The sequence below is a fragment of the Haliotis cracherodii genome, unplaced genomic scaffold (assembly GCF_022045235.1).
Source record: "Haliotis cracherodii isolate W230 unplaced genomic scaffold, xgHalCrac1.p SCAF_26, whole genome shotgun sequence".
Taxonomy (NCBI): domain Eukaryota; kingdom Metazoa; phylum Mollusca; class Gastropoda; order Lepetellida; family Haliotidae; genus Haliotis; species Haliotis cracherodii.
The window spans coordinates 4,084,971-4,109,334 of NW_027266282.1; the positions used below are offsets into that span (position 1 = coordinate 4,084,971).

A 24,364-nucleotide genomic window follows, 5' to 3' on the forward strand; every position below is an offset into this window, starting at 1 on the left:
ATTAAATATGGATAAAGAAGGGTCAGGGGTTCTTACTCTATTACTGAAACAAAAAAATAAACATATTCCACAACGTCCGTAAAATTATATGTAAAGGATTTTTAAATATTTGTCTTACGAATTAAAGGGATTGAGACGTAGCTGATGAAAACTTATTAATTATTTGTTCACAAGTATTAAACATCATTTCATCCTGTTTCGTCGATTTCGAATTTCTGTAAGTTATGAAAAGCAATTCTCCCCGTACAACATTTTTTGTGTCCCTGTAAAATCCCACCACACACACACAAAATATGACACTAACATGTTTTATTACTATCAAAGCTATCAAGATTTCGCAGGTATTTCTAACACAGACATACATCTGGAGTTCTAATGACAAAACAAACTAGACAAGGCCATGATAGCTAAACATCGACAATTTACCAGGCGGTCGTGCGTGTGTTGTCACGTGACTGTCTAGCACCCAGCTTCGCGATATCTGATTAGCTATCGATTCCAGACGTCTGGCTTTTCGTCCAATCACCGACCGAGAAAACCTTACTCGCGAGCAATTCACAAGTCTGATGTCAACCGTATGTCTGAGACTATTACAGGTATATATATCTTCGTATCACCACGTAATGTCAGTATGTGTGCTTGATGGTCTTCCCAGTAGCAGCAATATTTGGCGAGAAGATTCCTAAGAATCGAAGTTTGAAGCATTTCCTATTTAAGGGACGTACTGAATATTTCTTATTACTACCTATTGTATGATGATAATGAACGGAAGTGACGTCATGTCCCCTGGGGGTGGGGCAGCGTCCCTACCCACTTCATCAAATTCCCCAAGTGAGTCAGGATTCTCGCAATTGCAGATGACAAGCAACGGTAAGCTTGAATTTTACTTGTCAATGTCGTTATATTCGTTTGTCAATAGTCCAAGACTATTAGCAGACATCTTTAATGTCAGATTTAAAATGACCAGTATGGGTTAGTATCAGATAGTAAACCGCAGCTTAATCAATCAACATCATCAATTGCTCAATATAATTTAAAAGGAGTAGTAATTTCTTTCAAAAGTGACCTCTCTATATTTGTCGTACTTTTCACTCAATCATCTGATGTTAAATCATAACCAGTGCTTTTTAGTTACGATTTATATATTGGTTTTTGTACCTTCATATTTCCCAGAACTATGTTTTGATGGAATGTAGCAAGAAATACCTTTTTTGTATTGTTGTAGAATAAAACGTGTTTCACGAATATTAAATTATCAGAAATAAATATTTATCTGATAAAATGATTTTTAACATTTGCGGTATATGTCACAAAACATTGTAAAATGTTGCACATTTTATTTATTGCCCGTACATGTACCTGGTCTTGCTGTATTACAGGACCGCCGCTGTGTACCGGGTGTGGCCATGTCATCCTGGATGAGTTCATCCTGCGGGTGCAGGGAAGACTTTGGCACTCGGCTTGCCTCCGATGCTGTGTGTGTCACGAGGTTCTTAACCAGACTTGTTTTGCACGTGGAACTCAAGTATTCTGTCAAAAAGACTTTTTCAGGTAAACATACTAAATATCTGTAAAGTTATACAACAGGCAATATGATATTCATATTGAATCGTATACATTTTACAAAGTTGCAAAGAAAATGATCACAACAATGTTAATGGATCACTGTATCCCGAATAAAAATACCCTTTATGCTTTGAAAGAAATATAATGGCACGACATTTTAATTGCTTTCAAATCAACATTTGATGCAAGCAGTTGTTCTTTAATTACCATAACAAATGTTGCCTTTCACAAATCCTGGAACTTTAAATGAAATTATAAGAAACAAAATTACAAACCTAATGGTATATTTTCAAAAGAAAACTATTTAGAATATTTATTTTCTTCGGGTATACATGATTCAACATGCACATACGTATCCTAATGTAAATGTGGTTGTTTGACAGATTACTTGGCACCCGGTGCGCCGGCTGTGGGGGTGGGATACCGCCCACAGAGAACGTTAGACGAGCCCACGAGAATATCTACCACGTCAGGTGCTTCACGTGCGTCGCCTGTGACAGTAAACTTGAGACGGGGGATGAATTTTACCTGCGAGATGACGGGCGTCTCATCTGCAGTCAGGACTACCACAGTGACAAACACACAGGTGAGAAAACAAATGATATGGACCTTACTAAAAATCATAATTAGATCAATTTATAGGGAACACATTGACAGAACAGACACTGGCCGGTTATCGATTTGAACTTTATTGATGAAGGTTAGAATGGAACCGCCAGTAGGCGATATATAATGAGACATGGTCTAGTTTTAAATAGTTTACTACAGTTTCCAACTCTAAAAATGCTTTTGAAAAAGCAATTAAAGCAATATTTTTGTATTTCCCAGCAAGAAATAAAGTTTTGATCTCAAACCAAATTTTTGCACACAAATAAACCTCAAGACTAAGTTTAAAGACAAGATAGGGGCAACTAACACTGCATATGTAGCAGCAAATTCAGATACATTTTCGAAGAGCAAATATAATAAGATTTTTATTTTTATTTTTTACCCTATATCAATTAGAATTTTGAACACAACACTCATCAAGCCAAGAAAGACTGTATGGCCTAGCTAATATGACATACCGTATGGAAAATTAAATACATACAGTAATAAATATGCAACCGATACATTTGAAACTCAGACGGTCTAATTACAGACTCGCGTGTCTGATCCTTAACCCCCCAAGCGTTTGCCGGAGCGGGAGATCAGAGAATATGGTGGGATTAGCCTATAATGGTAGGCTATTGTTAATGCTGAATGTGGTCACTCATTGCGGTGGATGGTCAAGCGTAACAACCAGCAGACCGGTCATTCATTGTGGTCACTTGAGTGCAGGTGTTGAGAACCCTCTCATTACTCCAGGTGTCCGTGAATATGCATGTCCTTTGTTGGCTGATTTTGTGTCTGCTGGTGTTAGTTTTGTCGCTACTAGCATCCACAGCATGCGCATTTCGGGAAGATCTTACAGTTTGCTATCACAAACTCCCCCAGTCACAAAAAGCTCGGTTCTTGGACACATCGACAAAACGATTGCCCAAAGGGGGACTTTTGTTAGTGACCTTATATGTGCTTGAAGACATTTTGCCACTGAAATGGGACAGCGAGCATGTGTTTTATAACACTTCTGTTTCAAGGACATCCACCCTCCATGTCCATAAGGTCCCTAACTCGTACAACGTGTCCATGGACTTATGGACGTGATAAGACTATACAAGAATATCAAACAGATTTCCCCAGACTCAATTCTGATTTTAACTTCATTTTGAATAACGTAAATCCCCCTGAAAACATGTTTAGCAGTCCATTAACAGGTAGGATTGTACTGGTATTTGGAATAACGTTTCTGTAGCATCCCATTAGTACTGCAACAACATCCTTCTCGATATCATACGTAACTTGATAGTGAAGCTGCGATACGGGATTACGTAAAAACTCGACAGACTGAGATGTTAGAGGACGTATTTTATCATCAAAGGTTTAAACTAGGGATCCAAGAGGAACGATTAAATAACAAATGGTTTTATGCTCTTAGCTCGAAATTATATATATAACTACTATATTACTTGTCTAAAAACAACATACAACTTTATGGATGACAGCTTCTGGTATACTGCATTAACGACGCTTGTATAGATTCTTACACCGTAACATAGACATAAATAAATGCACCAAAAGTTGGCATTCATATGTTCTCTTATTTTTTCACCAACTTCCGGGGCGGTCGGGTAACCCAGTGGCTTAAGCGTTCGCTCGTCACGCCAAAGACCCGGGTTCGATTCCCGACATGGGTACAATGTGTGAAGCCCATTTCTGGTGTCCCCCGCCGTGATATTGCTGGGTTATTGCTAAAAGCGGCGAAAAACCTCACTCACTCATTCTAGAATGCCATACTTGTTTTGAATGAGTACGTGACCTCGATATTATTCACGTAAGGTAAAGTATCTCATTACACAGAACGTTAGTTGGAACATCTTGTCCAAAAACCCTTTGTGTTTTGCCGATGGATTTTCATTTCATATAATATCAAGATCTATTGGTAATGTGTCGTTATACATGCATGACATTTCTAAAACCAGTATTTGTTTCATTCTAGGTGAACAGGAGGTTCTTGAACTTCAAGAAAAGAAATCGAGGACCTCATTGACAGATCTCCAAACGGACATCCTGACAACAGCTTTCACATCGTGTTCCAAGCCATCTCGACAGATGCGGGAGAGGCTGAGCGGGGAGACCGGTCTGGACCAGAGGGTCATCCAGGTGTGGTTCCAGAACAAGCGGGCCAAGTGTAAGAGAGACCACACTGATCCGTCAGACGGGAATAACAACGCATGCGCAGATCAACCGGAAGTGAACTTAGGCCAAGTAGCAGCACCACCTGGCGGATTCCCGCTTCCTATAGTGAATGGAGGTAAAAAACCGTGAAGATATTATACTGTCCTACCATGTCCTATGTCCTCTCCTGTTTGACTCCTGGTTTCCGGTTTAGAAGCGGTGACTTAGTTCACAGCGTGTTAACATACCCAAACGGCATCGGGACCGCCTCTGTGGTCTAGTGGTAGAACGTCAACCTCGAGAGCGGAAGGTCCGGGGTTCGATCCCCGGCTGCGTCATACCAAAAGACATTGAAATATGGTACTTGTTGTTACCCTGTCTGGCGCTCGGCATTAAGGGGCTAAAACAAGGACTGGTCGCCTCGGAGTCAATATACTGTGTCTGAGTGGAGTATTCATGTTAAACTGCAGCATGGTATCTCAGTGGGCTAGCACTATAAATCGGCATCAGTCCGGACTAGAACAAGCAGCCACACACACACACACACACACACACACACACACACACACACACACACACACACGTGCATTCACGTCGCTATATAAGTGCAATAATCTTGGACGCGACGTTAAACCCCATTTCTCCTCACCTCACCCAAACGGCATCGGGCGTTGCTAATATCAGCCACTGGTGTGTCTGGCCAAAACTCGATGACATACAAACTCCGTGATAAAGCTTGAGTATTGCTGAAGGCGGTAAACAAACAAACAAGCTATCATTATTTTATTAGGCGTCGCACTTCCACATTAATAAACACCCATTCCATATATTTATTGGATTTCTCAAGTGTTAATGAAAGAGACGATGTACTAATATGTATTGTATTTTTACAGATTTCTTAGAAAGTCACAGACAGCCACAGACACCCTGCGACTTTTCCCATCTTGCAGAGTTCCTCAACGTCCCCTTGTCTGGCATTGGTGCACTTCCATGGAGCGCTACGCCGGACATGTGGGACGCAAATTTTGTTCCCCCAAACGTTGACCTTGACCCTGCTGACATCAAGGACGGAGAAGTGTGCTCAAAACGACGCGGTGATGTCACGTGGGAGACACGTGACCAGCTCGTCAACTGCAGGCAATGAGGCCTGCAAAGTCTTGAAGTAGTCTTGCTGAGGATGGATGTAGAATATGCGCACATCTCTCACTGGTAAAGAACAGACAAAGCGTGTACTTTCCTCAAATACGTATACGTTGACACAAGAAACAGACTGCTAACGTGTACGGACACCTGATTCAAGGAATACATCTGCATTGATTCAGAGAGTCAATACTGAAACGCTTTTCTTTGACAGAGGAATGCCAGTTGCGACAATACATTTGTATAGGGAATCGAACTGGCTCTTCATAGTGCCGAGCAAGCACACTGTGAACCCACCGCTGCGCCGACCACGAAGTGCGTTAATTTGGTATTATTGTATATGATACATATTTATGGATTGATGATTGCTGTATATATACACGTGCTCCCTTCTATTTATGACGAATCACGAATGGGATTTGAATTAATAAATATTTTACAACAGTTTTATTGTTTGTTACAATGGCAGTGTGTAAATCTGTAAAGCAACACGCACAGCTTGTATTCTGATACAACACTTAAAATACAAATGTATTCGAGCAGTAGGAATATCATGATCAGCACTATTCAGTTGTCTAAGGCGCCGCGATTTGCAGTAGAGAGTTGCGTCCCTTGGGCACGCCAGAAACCTATGATTGTGGGTTCGAATCCCGGTTCGCCCGCATTATGTTTCTAGGTTTGTCAGCACCATACCCGTGCTCGTGGGTTTCACCGAATTGGTAAACGTCTGAGACCTGCATCACTTCGGGCTTTCCTCACACAATAAACTGACACGCCGTGATATAACTGGAATAAAGTTAAAAGCGGCGTTAAACCCAACTCACTCCAGCGCAACAACAGAAATGGGCTTCACGCGGTGTACCCACGAGGGAACCGAACCGGATATTCAGCGTTACTAGTTAACATTTTGTGTTTAACATGGTTACACCATCACCCATGTATCGAGGAAATCACGCACTCGGCGATGAGGTACTGCTTGTCTGTTTGTTGTTTAACGCCGCACTCAGCAATATTCGATCTATATGACAGCGGTCTGTAAATAATCGAGTCTGGACCAGGCAATCTAGTGATTGACACCATGAGCATCGATCCACGCAATTGGGATCGATGACATGCTTCAACCAAGTCAGCGAGTCTGACCACCCGATCCCGCTAGTCGCCCTTTACGGCAAGCATGGGTTGCTGTAGACCTATTCTACCCCGGGTCGTCACGGGTCTGATGAGGTACTGAAGGTTCTAGATAACACAATACTCTTACAGTCTGAAGTCATGGTATTGCTGTGTTTGACGCTAGGATTTTTGCATCGTCATAATTTTCTCTCTCTTAAAAGAGGAGAAAGAAAGTTTTTCAGACCATCTAGCATGTCACCTTCCCCAAACGAATCTCAAATTGACCTTAATCAATTTATGTTGAGAATTCACACTGACATTCCATTTGAAATTGGCGAAAGACATGTCATTTGATATAAAATGTCAACAGTTTATGTTTTGTGTAATTTAATAATAATGTTCCATTGATCTATCTCAACTTGTAGATTTTCTTCAACACTGGTTATGACATTATTGCTAAAGAAGTTTGGGTCCTACCCTTCGGAGGTTGCTGCTGTGAGTTTTCAATTTTCCAAACCCGAAAATGCTGAAGTGGACTGATACTTTGTCCTCAAGTTCAAAATATTGAAATCGTTCTCTTGATAAAAAGGATGTTGATCCTACATTATTTATTAACATATCGCAAAACGTATCCAATTTTCGTAGAGATTCGTATTCATATATTAAATATTAGTAGTATAGTCGATCGCCGCACTTCATGTGTATCAGTGGTTTGTGTAATGTTATCGCGTTATCATATAATAATTAGCAAGCTATCAAAAATGGATGGAACGAAACCTGGAAAAAGGCGTACAATAAATGCAATTTGAACGTAAATTAAAAGATACTGATATTATATATAATTACCTCTTAATGGTAAATTGTCAAATATGTTCCATCACATCATTTCATAAACGTTTTAGGCCTTTTTCAGTATGTTTCAATTATGTACTTGTTTAATGATGTATTCTCATTCCTACTCACAACTAAACAGGTTGGGCTGATTTATTACACTGAACGATCAACTAAAATCATCGGGCCATGCAGTTGTTTTGATAGCACTGTAGGCAGTGTACCGTCGGTACTGAGAAGAGATACCTAATCTGTGGGTGTGGCAAACAGAGACGGGTGAACTAGCCTCTCACTGAATGTCGACGTGGGACTTGTTGACTGTCTCGTTCAAAGAGGGTTCGAGGGGTTGTTTGGATAACAATTATGTTTGATTACGAATTGTTTTTATTTTCATTATTCATACATCAATTTGTTTCCCTGGTTACCATGATACATTGCGAACTGTTATCCTTTTGAGATGGAGATTAATAGCGAATAAGATATGCCGAAATAAATGTTCAATATGAATTTACCGTCAACCTTCAAGTGGATGTATAATTGCAGTGACACTTAATTTACTCGAGGAATACTGTTCAAAGCGGTTAAACTCACTCATAGTCTGTCCTTATCGGCACCACGTTGTCTATGACCTGCACTCCGCTTTTCTCCGCCATGTTAATGAGATTTCATTGTACACAGATATTTCTTTCATCAACAGTAAGTTTTAAGTGTATGCTCTGTACTTAAACATAAACTTGCAACGGCTGTAGCGTTAAGGTGGCTTTGAGATACGGGGTACTTGGGTGCCATAGCCGTCGTAAGTCTGTGTTAAGGTATGGGAGTTACGATCACCTAAGCGCTAAGATCGCTTTGGGCACTCACCTTTTCGCAAAAACCTGCTATCATCACTATTTGATAATGATTCCTAAACACATGCTCGTGATATAGTCGGAATAGTACAATCGACTCTGTTTTGGGCAGATATTTCTTATGAATATGGAAATGGGTTTTGTCGCTTTTATTTACCGTACTACATTCACGATTCATCTCATGTTGAATAAATTTCTTTCAATAGACAATTTTCAGTTATATTTGGCTTCACACATTGTTCCCTGTGGGGAATCGAACGTTTTAACCACATTTTTACCACACCGCATTCAAGATTAAAACGCAAAACCAAATATACTGACGGAAAAACACATAAAGTTCAATAAAAATAAATATTCTCGCAAGCTCCGACGTTCATATAGTTTGGCCTTCACTCTATGAAGGTCCATACTCTAATGAACTTACACACAGTGAAAGTCAATTCATAAGTCGTTTATGCATATACTTTTTCATTATCAATAAAATCAATACACGTGGTCAACTATGAGATAAGGTTACTTTTGGACTTATATTTTAAAACTACAGTATCTAAGGACCACAACAAATACGATTTATAAGCTTCAATTCATATTTATCACAGAGACACATGGCATCACACATTTGGACTCATTTTCTCAAGTCCTGGTGTCAGACGCATAACTTGTTATGTAATGATTGTAGTTTTTAGATGTAATGTGTGATTAATTGAAAGTATACATGTTGCTAAAAAATTGAAATAATGTTTTTATTTCATTACGAACTAATTAGAGAAAAATATAATATTTCTGTGCAGTCCGCACACAAGTAGACATGTTGCTAAAATAAATGAAATAATGTATTGATTTCATTACGAACTAATTAGAGAAAAATATAATATTTCTGTGCAGGCCGCACACAATACTTTTTAACGGAAGTAAGTTGAGGTGAAACATTTATCCCGTAATGTCCCTTTTCCTCTAGGTGAGTCAGATATTATGACATTGTGTTCAGAGTTAATTTGTGTCCATTTTAGAATTCTCAATGTCCTTAATTCTAAATGTAACATTCTTAGCAAATTTGCATTCTTGTTGCTGTCATGCAGTCTCAAAGTAAGGTTATTGTTTGTGAATCGGACGAGCATATTCGTCCGGAGAGGTCACCGCGATGTTAGATCTGACCGATGGTTATCACGGAACTGTTGTGTAACAAGACAATACCAACATCTACAAAAGTCTGGTTCTGACTGTCAAAGTCGTTAAGGTTAACGCTCTGGATGCCACGAAACGCTGTAACTAACATATGAAGATAGTACTTATATGTTACGTAATCTGCACGTGCGCGACATAAAAACCTGGCGAGGTGATTGGTTGATATTTCCAGACGTCTGGCTCATTAACCAATCACATCAAAGTTTGCTTGTTGACATTTGACCTGTCTGGCCGCAGCTACTTGGTCAAGAGCAATGAACAAGGAGTGTAGTTTAAGTGTCTATTCAAATACGTTGATAGTTTCCTAAACACACTTGACTACAGTCTGGTCGGCAGTTATAGTCCAATATATTCTGGTGAGGAGACGGACATAATCCACGAAGGTCACACGATATGGAAATATTCTGGGTAGGGGTCAGGTGGGGTAGGTGGAGTTCTTGTGGAGTAGTGACCTTCACTTCTTAATTTCAGGTCTTTGGTCATAGAAAATATTTAGTCGCATATATAACAAATGTCATCCATCATCTTCCCGCGGCAAGAGCGTTAACTGACAACTAAAGTCCAGTTTCCACCCTTGCCGAAATAGGCTGCAATTATGGAGTTACATTTTGGCTGGACTAACGAGTCCATGCATTGTCCAATCAAAATCGCGCAACGAAATCGAAATCCGGTTCGTAAACCGTCGTGCAGATTTCGGTTGATTGCAGGATTTACGAAGGATGAGCACCGCAAACTCGTTGTCAACAGATATTTTCCAAATCTTTTCATGTTTTTAATCAAGGTGCTCGCGAGATTTGTTGCACTTTGATTATAGATCAGATCGTCCTGACTGGGCGCTGCTATTTTGTTTGAAGCAAATGCAAGTAAAAAGTGAGGTGGAATCAGATTGGTCCATAGGAGAGGCATAGAAGGGACATAACTCGTAATAGCCACAGGTGGCGCAACGATCGAGCCCAGGAATTCCAGCCTAGTTCGGCAAGGGTGGAAATCCATACGAACATTTGAATAGAAGCTCTATACCTGCATTCATAAACACAGGGTGGGGTAGCCTTGTGATTAAAGCGTTCAGCCGTCCACCGCAAGGCCGTTCGATTAGAAGTTTTCATAACCTTGAAGATCCGGGATAAAATAGGTCTTCAGCAACCCATGATTGTCGTAAGAGGCAACTAACGGGATCAGGTGGTTAGGCTCACTGACTTGATGCATGTCATCGTATGCCAGATGCGTAGATTGATACTCATGGTGTAAACCACTGGAATGTCTGATCCAGATTCGATTAATAGAGACCGCGTCATATGGCTGGAATATTTCTGAGTGCGGCGTTAAACAACAATATACACACAAACAAGTGCATTGTGTGATGTCGTGATATTCCAAACCATGCCTTCTCTCTCACTTATACAAACAATTACGGTAATGTAGACTGCATGCTTGAACCAGTGGTTGACATTATGAGCAATAACTGATTCCGTCAAAATTATCGTCTATCTCTCGCTTCCGTGGGATAAACATTTGAACGGAGGAGGCGTTGTACATTACCTGGGAAGCACTGCCATACAATCTGAACCATATATAAGACATTCTGGAATGTTCGTTTGTTCAGTTTTCAAATTTTAATCAAGAACTGTCTCAACATATATTTCAAGCCTAGTCTGAAATGGAAGTCGCCAGGTTGAAACGAATGCCGTAAAGCTCGAGAAAGCTGCTTTCTTATTGGCTGATGTCTACTTCTTTCGTTGTGAGGTGACCCGTAATGGGATGTCTTCAAGTCTTTGTTTAGCGGCAGCGAGAACTTATTTCAATGAGATTGTAAAGTGGTGAATGTCTAAGACCTGCATTATTTCGGGCTTTCCTCTCACATACCGCTGACAGGCTGTAACATAACTGGAATAATGTTCAAAGCGGCGCTAAAACCAACACACTCTCTGAAGGACTCGTGAACAACACAATATATATTTTTTTAAACCAATTTTATTGTATTAATGTCTGTAATTCATCATCTGATCACAGCCTCCCCACGCGCCTTGACTCGAACATATTTCACCCTCAGTTAAGTCGAAACTTGGCGTGAAATGCGCATCCCAAAATTCGGCTGCCCACGTGACGTCAGCGTGAGGGGCGTGTTGGTTGTCATGGGGAACGGCATTGAGGACGTCATGTGAAACTCGATCGTCTTCATAACCTGGAATTGTAAAACGAATGTGTAAGTATCGGGCGGAATCAAGTACAAAAGATCTATTCATTTTTCATGACAGATTAATCATAGCAATATGACTTTTGTTTGTTTGGTGTTTAACGTCGAACTCAGCAATATTACCCAGATCTTCACGGGTGTATAGTGATATGAAAGAATCGGGTGTTCTTTAACTTCTTTTGAGCAGTATATATGAAGGGCATAGTCCATATAGTAATTGATAAATATAAAATCAGATCCTCACACCGAATCGTTTCAGACGAGATTTTGAATATATATACGTAAATAACATTGCCCTATGATATAAAGAACATAAATCCGTGTTTCATAAAAGCTGAACATGTATTTACCTCCGTTCAACGGCACTGTGGTCTGAGTTGCGTTGAATTCCAGTCTTTGGTGATGTGTTAAATCTATGGAGGACTCAGATGTATGATGTTCATCTCTCTTGCACTTCGCCCTCTTGTTCTGAAACCACACCTGGATGACTTTTTCGTCAAGGCCAGTTTCTGTACTAAGGTGCTCTCGCATCTGCCGGGAAGGCTTTGAGCATGACCGGAAGCTGTTGGTGAGCACTTCCGTCTGACTGGCTGATAGGGTTGTTCGTGATTTCCTTTCGTTACTAGCTTTTGATCCATGGCCTGGAAGAGGAAGGGGTGTTCTTAGTTGCACATGTATTAGTTCTGCATAAACACTGCATGAATGCCATCAATGTCATGCAGTAGCTCGCTGTAGATGCGACGTAAAGCACTAGCCGCTCACTCGTGCAATAGCAAGTTGTGGCAATACATTTGGCGGTGTAGGGTAGAGTTTTGTCAGATTATCTTTCACATCACAAAGTCAAATAAATCTTAAGGTTTATTAACACGAACTGAACGTTTATTCCAATTGGTCAGGTCTGAATCAGTTAAATATTGGTCAGGTCTGAATCAGTTAAATATTGGTCAGGTCTGAATCAGTTAAATATTGGTCAGGTCTGAATCAGTTAAATATTGGTCAGGTCTGAATCAGTTAAATATTGGTCAGGTCTGAATCGGTTAAATAACTGTACAATCTGCTACAATTGTGTTCTACTATATATATGACCGTGTTCCTACAATAACGATCACTCCCAATAAAGCATATGGGAGCGAGGTGGATTTAATTTGTTTGTTTGTTGTCTAACTCTACACTCAGCAATATTCAAGCTACAAGACAACGGTCTGTAGTTAACCGAGTCTGGGCCAGACAATCCAGTGATTCACATCATGAGGATCGATGTACGCAATTTGGAGTAGAAAAGGTCTTCAGCCACCCATGCTTGCCGTAGATGGTGGCTTTGCTTGTCGTAGGAGGCGACGAACGGGAACGGATGGTCAGGCTTGGCTGATGCATGTCATCGATCCCAATTGCGTGGATCGATGCGCATGGATTGTCTGGTCCAAACTCGATTATTTACAGATCACCGTCATATAGCTGGAATTTTTCTGAGTACTTACTTACTTCGGAGATTTAACGTGCGCTCTCCGACTGATGCGTATTTCGCACACGGTATTACAAAGAGTGGCGTTAAACAACAAACACACGAATCCCATGATCACCAATAAGGTGATCAACTTTGGTTGCTGGTGGTTTGTAGCCTATTTTTAATTGATATCACTAAGTATATAGATAATGATGTTTGAATTTGATCTGGTTTGTTTTATAATTCAATTGTGATATTGACCCTTCCGTTTTCCTATCCTGTTTTTAATTTAGAAATGATTGACTTGTTCTCACCGCGATCAGTATTGCCGATGCGATGTAAAATTTTAACTCACTCACTGATAATTTACGTGACGTTAAATCTTTCGATTGGCTAAATATTGGGTAAAGTGTCGCCTGGGACTGACAACCTGACTCTTTTCTCTGTCCACTGTGAATTAATGTTGAAAATACAAGGCCCCGAAGGACCTCAATTTATTAACTCGGGGCATATACACATGTAATCATGAAATTCCTTGTAGCTCGTAAATTATTTTCAAGATAATTTTCTAGTCCTCACCTGCGTCTTTGTTATTGTTGTCATGGCTACAGATAAGGGCCCCGTCATCTCGCAGGAAAAACTCCTCCCCAGTCTCTAAGTTCTTCTCGCACACAGCACAGGTAAAGCACGACATGTGATACAGATTTACGTGGGCGCGTCTCACGTGTTCTGTTGGGTGTATCCCTCCCCCACACCCAGCACAACGCGCACCGAGTAGCCTGCTGAAATAAAACACACTTGAATATAAGTTTTTCCTGATAAAACAGTCATTTTATGCCCAATGTTACCGGAACATAGAGTGACGGAGTGAGTTGGGTTTAACGCCACTTTTAACAGTATTCCAGCTACTAGTATATCCCTGCGTGTCAGCGTAATGTGGGAGGATAGCCCTAAGTGATGCAGATCTCAGACGTTTACCACTTTGGTAAAACCAACGAGCACGGGTATGGTGCTGGGAAACCTAGAAACATACGGGCCGAACCGGGATTCAAACCCACAATCATAGGTTCCTGGCATGCCAAAGGTACGCCACTCGTTGCACAACTAATTGCAGCTCCTTTGACGTCTGAGCCAAATAATTCTAGGATAATCGCAGCTTTTGTAATATGGTTGTGTAAGGATAAAGTTGGTACCTACTTGAAAAAGTGCTCTTTGCAAAACAAGTGACTTCCTTGGGCATAGCACGTGGAGGTGAGATGTTCGTAGCACACAGAGCACCTCAAGCACCCAGAGTGCCATGGCCTGCCCTGGACTCTCGACACGAACTCGTCCAGGATGACGTGATGGCAGCCTGTGCACACTGGTGGCCCTGTCAACAAAAAGACCAATTGTTATCGGAACGAGTGGGTTTCATGGATTTAACGCCGCTTTGAACAGTTTATCAGATCTACCACGGCGGGTGGTAGAACAATCTACATCGATGTACGTCATAAGCATTTACAGCTGTCTTGTGTTGACATGCGCGAATCAGATATTCGAACCCATGACCAGCTGATCCTGTCACGGTTAAGGGACACAACTCGATACATTGAATAGTTATATGCCTTAGACAAGTGGGCCACCGTGCCACAAAAGAGAGTAGTTTTCTATTTATCCTTACGCATATGCTTTGTGTTTCTGTATGAAAAACAAATTACATCTTGTAAGTTTGAAAACTCATGAAATAGATTCAGTGAAGTCGTAGCGATTATGGCACATCTACTTCGAATCTTTATAAGTAATTCTTATTCATTTCCTAAAATATGTCACTTGAAACTTATAAATGTACATCGATTCGCATCTTATATCACTTACGGGGTGTAAAATAATATTCACTCATTTATTAAAATAACACTTACCATGATCTGGAATTTGCAACAACAGACGTTCGTGTGGAAAGGAACGTGTGACAAACTTCACTGAGCCACCAGGCGGGGCGATACCACCACGTCCGTTCATTATCATGTTCGTGAGAGAGCTGGCTTGTACGTATCAAACTGTCCAACGAACTTGCTCAAAACACAAAATAAAACACGTGTGTTTCTGTCGTCTTAGCATATGCTGAATATCCCTTATTCTTCTGCTGGAGTTATATAGGGAGATGCTCCCCTACGACCCGATCAGATTAGTGATGCTAAAGTCGCCACTGCGGCGGCCATCAGTCGACACGGCGGTTTCAGACAGGCGAATTACCCGCGACGCCGCTTGTCGAGGCCGGTGATTGGTTAAGAAGCCAGACGTCTTAAGAAAGCAACCAATCAGAGAAAGCGTTTTGTTATAACAGTAACGGGTTCACGAGAAAGATCACACACGCGACAGCGCATTGACCTAAGACATTTCAATTATAATCTTGTCTCGGATGTTTTGATGAGGCAGAGAATACCTGTCTCACTTGAAAGAATTGTTTTGATAGAAATTAAACATGTAGGTGGCACATGTTTACTCTGGCATCTAAATGTAAGATCGACCAGTCTCTTAGATGGCGCAAGCGTCGCATTGAACAACTCAATCAAGTTCAACAAAACATGCTATGCATGGTTGATTTGATATTATAAATATAAATAAGTACTGCCTTCGTAGCTTTCTTGTTAATTTCATAAATAGTGTCTGACAGTCGAAATGCTTATAACGAACTACGGATATAACGAACTAAAATTAGTGGTCCCTTTGAGTTCGTTATAACCGTAGTGTACTGTATATATTTGCACACTTTTGTAATAGTTTGGTTATTCGTAACGTGATAATGATTATGGTTGGTTGGTTTGTTTTTTCACGCTGCACTCAGCAATATTCCAGCTAAATGACGGCGAACGAGATAATGAAGAAATGTATTTTATTGCAATGTAGAGTAAACACATCGATATAAATATTTTGTTTTGTTTTTCTCACTTTTCGGAGGATACACATAATAATAGTTTAAAACATAAAACACATATATGCAACAAATCACTTGATTTATGAGAGAAATAACATTCGCTTCAACACTTTAATCTTAATGATAATGCACGTATAAACATAATTAAATCTACTATACAAATATCTCTCCGTTTCTCCAAGCATCTTGTAGACGATCACAATGGAGCCTAATCATCCTCACGTACGTATCGCCTAAACATTCCATCCTCGCTGATTGAAGTGCATTATGACGTCATTCAAGTCCAGGTGTTTGCGGTTATCCGTGAAGACATCTGTATAACCCTGTCTCAGTCATCGCTGATCGAAGCATTGTACACGGAGTCGTTGATCTAGTACAGATCAATAAGTGATCCTAGAAATGTTCCCTGTTAATCAGTAGGCGACAAGATCTACGACAGCGTGGGTTTAGCAGATTACACCATAATCCGCCAAACCGCCCTTACAGAAACACCAGACAGATAGTTTATTGAAGCTCCACCCCAATAAAATACAGCAATATACATATACTACATAAAACAGGTAGGGCCACACTATATGAAGGTACGAGAGTTGCGTTACAGTCAATGTCTCTAATCAGGCCATATGTACACTGACTGATTCACCCAGGCAATGCACAGATTGAAGGAAATTTCAGTCAATACACATATTGCCTGAAAAATGACACTGGATTGATTGAAATAGCCTTTTTAATTTAATCTTCTCATTTTAATTTGGATCTATTTGGTTCTTATGATTATCAAAGTAACTTCTGTGAAACGGAGAGAAAACGTATGTCGTGAAAGGAAACTTGTACTGTATAGTAATTTGAAAGTTTTTGATTATGTAATTTATTTAGATATTTTACCTCGAGTTAAGGAAGCATTTAACAATGATTGGAATATCTTGTCGTAAGCTAAAAATTGAAACTGGTCGTTACAATAATATTGCAAGGAATTGTATATTGTAATTACAGTCGGCAACAAAAAGTAGATGCCATCGAAGATGAATATCATTAACTGCTAGTGTGTCCTTAATACAGTTTTAGTAGAATTAAGTACAGTAGTAAATGTTACCGGGAGAATCCAAACAAAGCCAAATTATTTCAACTTATTAAGTGCAACTCTAAATTACATGTTGTGTACAGTGTTAAGTTTATAAAGGAAAATACGTCTTGAAATTGTGTTCAACATTCATACTCCATATGACAGCTTCTGTGGTCTAGTAGTGGAGCGGCCGCCCAGATCCCCGTAAAAGGCGTTAAAATATGGTGCTTGTTGTTACCCTGCCTGGCGCTTGACATAAAGGGACTAAAACAAGGAGTGGTCGGCTCAGAGTCAGTATACTGTGTCCAATTGGGGTATTCATGTTAAACTACGGCATGGTATCTAAGTGGCTAGCAATATTAAATCTGCGTTAGTATCGGACTAGTATATGCTACCTCAAACTAGCATGCATATAAGTGAAATAATCTTGAACGCGACGTTAAATCCCATCTCACCTCACCCAATGCTGTTGTAGGGGTTACTTTTAATCCTATGCTGTGTCCACCTGCCCTGTCAAATACCACTGAGACACACGGAGTCACTGAGACATTTAATTGCCCCTCTCTGCATGACTATGGCCCCGAGCTGGTGTACCAGAAGAGGCTGAGCACGTACAAAACGATGAAAGTAACATTCAATAACTACCTTCAAATAATCATCAAAGGTACAAAGAGGATGGGGTGGGGTTGGAGGGTTGGGTTGGGGGTGGCTAAGTCATCTAAGGCGCCGCAATCAGCTGTTCAGAGTTGTGTCCACTGGGCACACCGGAAACTAGCATGCCAGAAACCTATGATTGTGGGTTCGAATCCCAGTTCGCCGCGATTTTGTTTCTACGTTTGTCAGCCCCATACGCAGGCTCGTGGGTTTCATCGAACCGTAGGGACACAACTCACTCACATGGATTTCTTGAATGAAAACGCTGATCTTCCCCTGTTGCATGTTCTAGATTTGTGAATGAATGAAACGTAGTGCCGTTACTCTTCTCAACTACTCAAATTATTTCATTAATAATTGCGCCAATCACATTTCTCACTGGGAGTCTACCGATATTAATTCAACCCCACCTCTCTCATTTGGGGGCGGTGGGGTAGCCTCGTGCTTAAAGCGTTCGCTCGTCACGCCGAAGACCCGGGTTCGATTCCCGACATGGGTACAATGTGTGAAGCCCATTTCTGGTGTCCCCCGCCGCGATATTGCTAGAATATTGCTAAAAGCGGCGTAAAACAAAACTCACCCTCCCATTTGGGTAATAATAGTCTGTTCTTAAGACTTTCATCTTCTCTGTGCGCTTCACACTACCTCTGTTTGATCACAATTGGATCACACTAGCCCCTATTTTTGCATCGAAATTGGTTTTGGACAGTGCGCACAGCTTAGAGAATACCGGACTAACTTTCACTTTATGAACATTGATTCTGTAGAAGATATATTAATTATCATGTTTTTTCAGTGCCATCATGCACTGAAGATAATCACCTACAGTGTACTGTGCAAGAGGTGCTGGCATTTTGTATCGAGATTAAATACATGTATTTCTGCTACACCTACAACACTAGATATCTTTAATTTATTTAAAACTATGAGCCTTCATTCATTCATTCATTTATGTATTGTAGCAGGTAATTTATCTATTTTTCAACAGTCTGAAGCATAATTATGTTTTTTGAGAACTTTCGGGGACAAGTTATCTTTTTTCGATAAAATCCCGGATATTCGAGCGAACGCTTTACGGGCTACCCCACGACTGTGCCACAACCTGAAAAAATATGAACAATAATGACAAAATGTATATCACATGATTTTGCAATTTATTAGTAAATGTAAAGGACTCACGAATCTCGGTCAAAGAGAAGCTTTCGCCACATGTACGACACTCCCCAGACAATGGTGTCAAGTACACTTGGAATGGACCCAGTTTTTCCGTCTCCGTGAAAGGTGACTATGGCTCTCACAAGAATGTCACGAGAAGATGAGTGGATGCATGAATGTCCTGATATACCCACTCACATCAATCATTGAGCTCATACGTTTTATTGTCAATCAACGATGTCCTTATGAAACAGAATGTATGTTCTTCATTTGAAGTGTAACTGGTCCTGTTTAACATTGCCCAAATAATTTACAATCCGAACATGAACAAACGTTGTTTGCTTGTTGTTTAACGCCGCACTCAGCAATATTCCAGCTATAAAACGGCGGTCTGTAAATAATCTAGTCTGGACCAGACCATCCAGTGATTAATATCATAAGCATTTATCTACGCAATTGGGATCCGATGACATGCATCCACTAAGTCAGCGGACCTGACCACCCAGTCGCGTTAGTTGCCTCTTACAATCATAGTCGCCTCTATAGACAAGCATGGGGTGCTGAAGACCAATTCTAACCCGGATCTTCACGGGTAGGTAGTAGTAGTAATAGTAGCAGCAGCAGCAGTAGTAGTAGTAGTAGTAGTAGTAGTAGTAGTAGTAGTAGTAGTAGTAACCTATCAAACTTATAGTGACGTCTTTTGTTATCAATTAGTTGATAGTATTAAAAGCGGTGTAAAGCCATTCTCATAATAAAGGCGATTTGAATAGACACCCTTGCCGACCACGCTAAGACAGGAATGCGGAAACGGAAACCGTCCACATCCTTGCTGCTCTGTGTCGATAACGACGAAGGTGACTGCGAAGCTGGGGTGAACTACAATGTATGTTAAAGGCTGTAGAAGCCACAACTCATAAAAGCTGGACACAAATTGTAGGAACATATACGAGTGAATGAATGTTGTTCAAGACCGCAGTCAGTAATGAACAATCTGCATCACGACAGCCTGAAAATAATCGAGGGTAGAAAACAGTCACTCCAAGTGTGAACAGCGATGACAGTGATGACACGCAATCCAACGTGTCGCATTTTTATGGACCTGTGACATCGTACTGTTCGACTTAGTTGTTGGGCAAGAGAAAGTATACACAGTGTGTGTGTGTGTGTGTGTGTGTGTGTGTGTGTGTGTGTGTGTGTGTGTGTGCTCTAAATTTAACTAAGATTTTACACAATTTTACTTCTTGTATTACAGTGAATGAGTTAATTTTCAGTCACGTCAGCAATATTTCTGCTAATATTTCTGTGACTTGAAAAAGTTATGCAATACTTAAAACAATTATCTGCTTGTACTAGTCCGGACTAATGTCTATTTCATAGTGCTAGCCCACTGAGATACCATGCCGCAGTTTAACATGAATACCCAACTCAGACACAGTATACTGACTCCGAGCCGAACGTTTGTAATTGTTTGGTCCAATCCAATTTTCAAGTGTATACTTTCTTTTGCCTTTCAGTATAGTATAGGTTGCTGGCCCATATGGAAAGTCTAAGTTGAAATACTTGTTTTTTCTGCAATCAATTGCGAGTTGGTCATGTGAAAAGACGAACTGACAAGCCCCAAACACGGACTTGGATCCTGTTTATCTGTTTGTGGTTCAACCATTTTGCAGGTTTTCAGAGGCTTGTGCACAATTTCACACCATTAATCCGGCGTTTAGTTTGATACGTAAAACGTAATACTTCAGCCGACAGTCAAACCATTATTACCATCATCATTGTCACAGCAATCAAAATAAATCCCCCAAACACAGTTTCAGACTTCATGATAGTTTTTTTTTCTTCTTTTTTTTTCAATTCATGCGTTTCAGTGGTAGCAATGTGTGCCTTTAACACATCAGTGTCCTGTGATGCGGGAGTATCTCAGCATGTAACCATAGGGCCCTACATTCAGCAGGCGGGGATACACGATGGCGGAGGGTACGTATGTGTTGATTTCTGTGACGTAGTTGTACATTGCTTGTTGATTTCATTATCAGCATTGTAGGTGTTGGTTCTGTGACGTAGTTGTACATTGCTTGTTGATTTCATTATCAGCATTGTAGGTGTTGATTTCTGTGACGTAGTTGTTCATTGCTTGTTGATTTCATTATCAGCATTGTATGTGTTGATTTCTGTGACGTAGTTGTACATTGCTTGTTGATTTCATTATCAGCAGTGTATGTGTTGATTTCTGTGACGTAGTTGTTCATTGCTTGTTGATTTCATTATCAGCATTGTAGGTGTTGTTTCTGTGACGTAGTTGTTCATTGCTTGTTGATTTCATTATCAGCATTGTAGGTGTTGATTTCTGTGACGTAGTTGTTCATTGCTTGTTGATTTCATTATCAGCATTGTAGGTGTTGATTTCTGTGACGTAGTTGTACATTGCTTGTTGATTTCATTATCAGCATTGTAGGTGTTGATTTCTGTGACGTAGTTGTTCATTGCTTGTTGATTTCATTATCAGCATTGTAGGTGTTGATTTCTGTGACGTAGTTGTACATTGCTTGTTGATTTCATTATCAGCATTGTAGGTGTTGATTTCTGTGACGTAGTTGTCAGTGCTTGTTGATTTCATTATCAGCATTGTAGGTGTTGTTTCTGTGACGTAGTTGTACATTGCTTGTTGATTTCATTATCAGCATTGTAGGTGTTGTTTCTGTGACGTAGTTGTTCATTGCTTGTTGATTTCATTATCAGCATTGTAGGTGTTGATTTCTGTGACGTAGTTGTACATTGCTTGTTGATTTCATTATCAGCATTGTAGGTGTTGATTTCTGTGACGTAGTTGTTCATTGCTTGTTGATTTCATTATCAGCATTGTAGGTGTTGATTTCTGTGACGTAGTTGTACATTGCTTGTTGATTTCATTATCAGCATTGTAGGTGTTGATTTCTGTGACGTAGTTGTCAGTGCTTGTTGATTTCATTATCAGCATTGTAGGTGTTGTTTCTGTGACGTAGTTGTACATTGCTTGTTGATTTCATTGTATACGTTGTAGGTGTTGTTTTCTGTCAATAATATGTACAGAGGTATTTGTAATACAAAATGTACAAATTCTGAATTTGTGCCTAGTTTCGTAGACATTGCAGAGTTGTTTACTTACCCAAAAGTACAATCAACCGGGAAACCAATCAACAAACGTCGTCTAGGTTAGCCTTCCGGGGAATCGATACTAGAATTGTATTTATTAGTTATAGAACTGCTGCTCGATATGAAATCGTATATCTAATTTCTATAATACTATTACCAAAATGTGTTTCTCAAAATCACGCTTCACGAAGTGTATGGGACGTTATCAATATCACTCTATTGTTTATATGTAGTTAATGGAATAAGAATAATGCTACGATAATTTTTGGTTCTAAGAAGCGCACGTATAATTCCCCAATCCTGTCCGTCCGCGTCTTTCTGATGTTTATGAAACGGTGGATTGATGGAATTAAACGAATCAGGTGTGTTCATGTTAACATCGCATTCAGCATTATTCCAGTAATCTCACGGTTGTCTTTATCTACTCACGTCTTGACCAGACACACTAGGGGTTGACAGCATGAGCATCGATGACATTCAGCAGGACACACATGGTATCTACCCAATATGCGAAATATGATGCCAGAGGTGTATTGTTCCCCGGACTCCCCGCGGGGAGATGCATAATATAACCAAGTCATCAAATGGGTCAAATAGATGCAGGGCCTACATCTGATAAACACAATAATTACGGTATGTCTTGACCCCAGGTGGACACACAACATCATCAACAGGACGGGCATCGACAATCGGATTACCTTTCCGTCGGCATCGCCTCTACGGCTTTATTAAATAATAGTGGTTGGTTTCGACGGGCGGAGTTAGGGATGTGGGTGGGTGGCTGGAAGGGGGTTGTGTGTGTGTTAAGGGGTGTTATGTTGACGCCCATATGCCAATATTAGTCTGTCTCACAGTCCCTGAACCATATTATTTCGCTTCCGCTCTGGCTTTACTGCAATGACATATCCCTAAACGAAGCAAGTCTAGATTTTCCACAGGTTCACCGGGGCTCTTTTTCAATTAGAATGTAGTTCTGTGGTTCTATCTATTTCAGAGACGACGCGTTCGTCTGAGCCATTAATTACCCCTAATTGTGAACAAACACCCACCCAGGGATTTTAGTACATTTGTCTAATTATTTAGGGCGCGGCGAAAAAAGGTGTCTTACATGACAACCGCTTCCGCCTCATATCTCAGTGAGTGAGACAGTCGGTTTACACCGCTTTGAACAGTATTCCAGCGAGTTGTGGCAACTTGATGTGGGAGGAAAGCCCAAAATGATGCAGGTTTCAGACATTTACCACTTTAGTGAAACCCACGCGCACGGGTATGGTGCTGCCAACTTCATGTTTGAACATCAAAAAATTAAGTTGTAGTGGACTTACTTATTGTTTCCTCGGTATTCCATATATTCATGGACAGCTTCAAGCTATAAACTGTTTTTTATAGATATGCAATGAAAACCTTTCCGGAAACCACAGTTGGTTTCAATATATGGCCACGCTTGTCGTAGTCACAGAGTTTGAAGATCGCTTTGAACTTTTATGCAACTTCTGTGATTGGCGGAAGCTTCCGGAAGGACAGGACATGCTATCTTTTTCGAGAACACCTGGGGATTTTCAGTGATTATTTCATATATTTTATCGCTATTTTTCCTTTTGCGCCCAAGGGAATCTGGTGTAAAGTCGAGACTGGTTATCCGGTGACTTTGACTTTAGATATTTATTGACTTGTGCCGCAATATATTTTTGCTCAAACAAGTCTTCAACGATGCCATGGATGAGACATTCTGACAACTCTTTGACCTGAGGCATATTTGTCTTGAACAACAACCCCGAATAACCACAAAAGACTTTGGACAGAAGTTTTGTCGCGTATACTTCCTAGTATATTAAGCTAGGGGTTTGTAAATCGTGTCATTCGAGTGAGTGAGTATGGTTTTACGCCGCTTTTAGCAATATTCCAGCAATACCACGGCGGGGGACACCAGAAATGGGCTTCACACACTGTACTCATATCGGGAATCGAACCCGGGTCTTCGGCGTGACGAGCGAACGCTTGAACCACTAGGCTACCCGACCGCCCCTCGTGTGAACTGAAAACCATGATAGCAAGTTGTTACAATGTATTTATCCTAATAAAGAGAAGATAAAAAAAATGATAAAAGATGGAATCCCTCGCTATATTCAACAGCAACAACCGCCATTTGAGATCGGACTTATTTTTCATAATCATATTAGTAATTTCCCTTTGCGACATTCAAAGAACACTATAAATACCTCACAAATTCCACTATACAAAATGACAATTCATTGATGCTTAGAAACACAGGACTCTAAATAGTCCAGTAGCAGTGTCTGGCTTCAGTTCGTTTCAGTGGTCAGATAATCGATTCCACCACTTGTATGTTTCCTTGTCATTATCTGTCAAT

At 40.4% G+C, this 24,364-nt stretch overlaps 1 protein-coding gene and 1 pseudogene across 1 annotated transcript; one reads left to right on the forward strand and one right to left on the reverse strand.

Moving 5' to 3' along the window:
• The first annotated feature begins 752 nt into the window (after positions 1–752).
• LOC139473093 (LIM/homeobox protein Lhx3-like) lies at positions 753–5,467 on the forward strand. Its single transcript, XM_071255613.1, has 5 exons — positions 753–870; positions 1,380–1,551; positions 1,950–2,152; positions 4,145–4,459; positions 5,217–5,467. Exons 1-5 carry the CDS (start codon positions 753–755, stop codon positions 5,465–5,467), a joined length of 1,059 nt encoding a protein of 352 aa, XP_071111714.1.
• A 5,949-nt stretch (positions 5,468–11,416) lies between these two features.
• Positions 11,417–15,079, reverse strand: LOC139472941 (LIM/homeobox protein Lhx4-like; annotated as a pseudogene).
• Positions 15,080–24,364: the final 9,285 nt, after the last annotated feature.

Coding starts and splice junctions, on each gene's coding strand:
- LOC139473093 (XM_071255613.1), top strand. CDS start 753: ATGATGATAATGAACGGAAGTGACGTCATGTCCCCTGGGGGTGGGGCA. Junction 1,552..1,949: donor TGTCAAAAAGACTTTTTCAG/GTAAACATACTA, acceptor GTTGTTTGACAG/ATTACTTGGCACCCGGTGCG. Junction 4,460..5,216: donor GCTTCCTATAGTGAATGGAG/GTAAAAAACCGT, acceptor GTATTTTTACAG/ATTTCTTAGAAAGTCACAGA.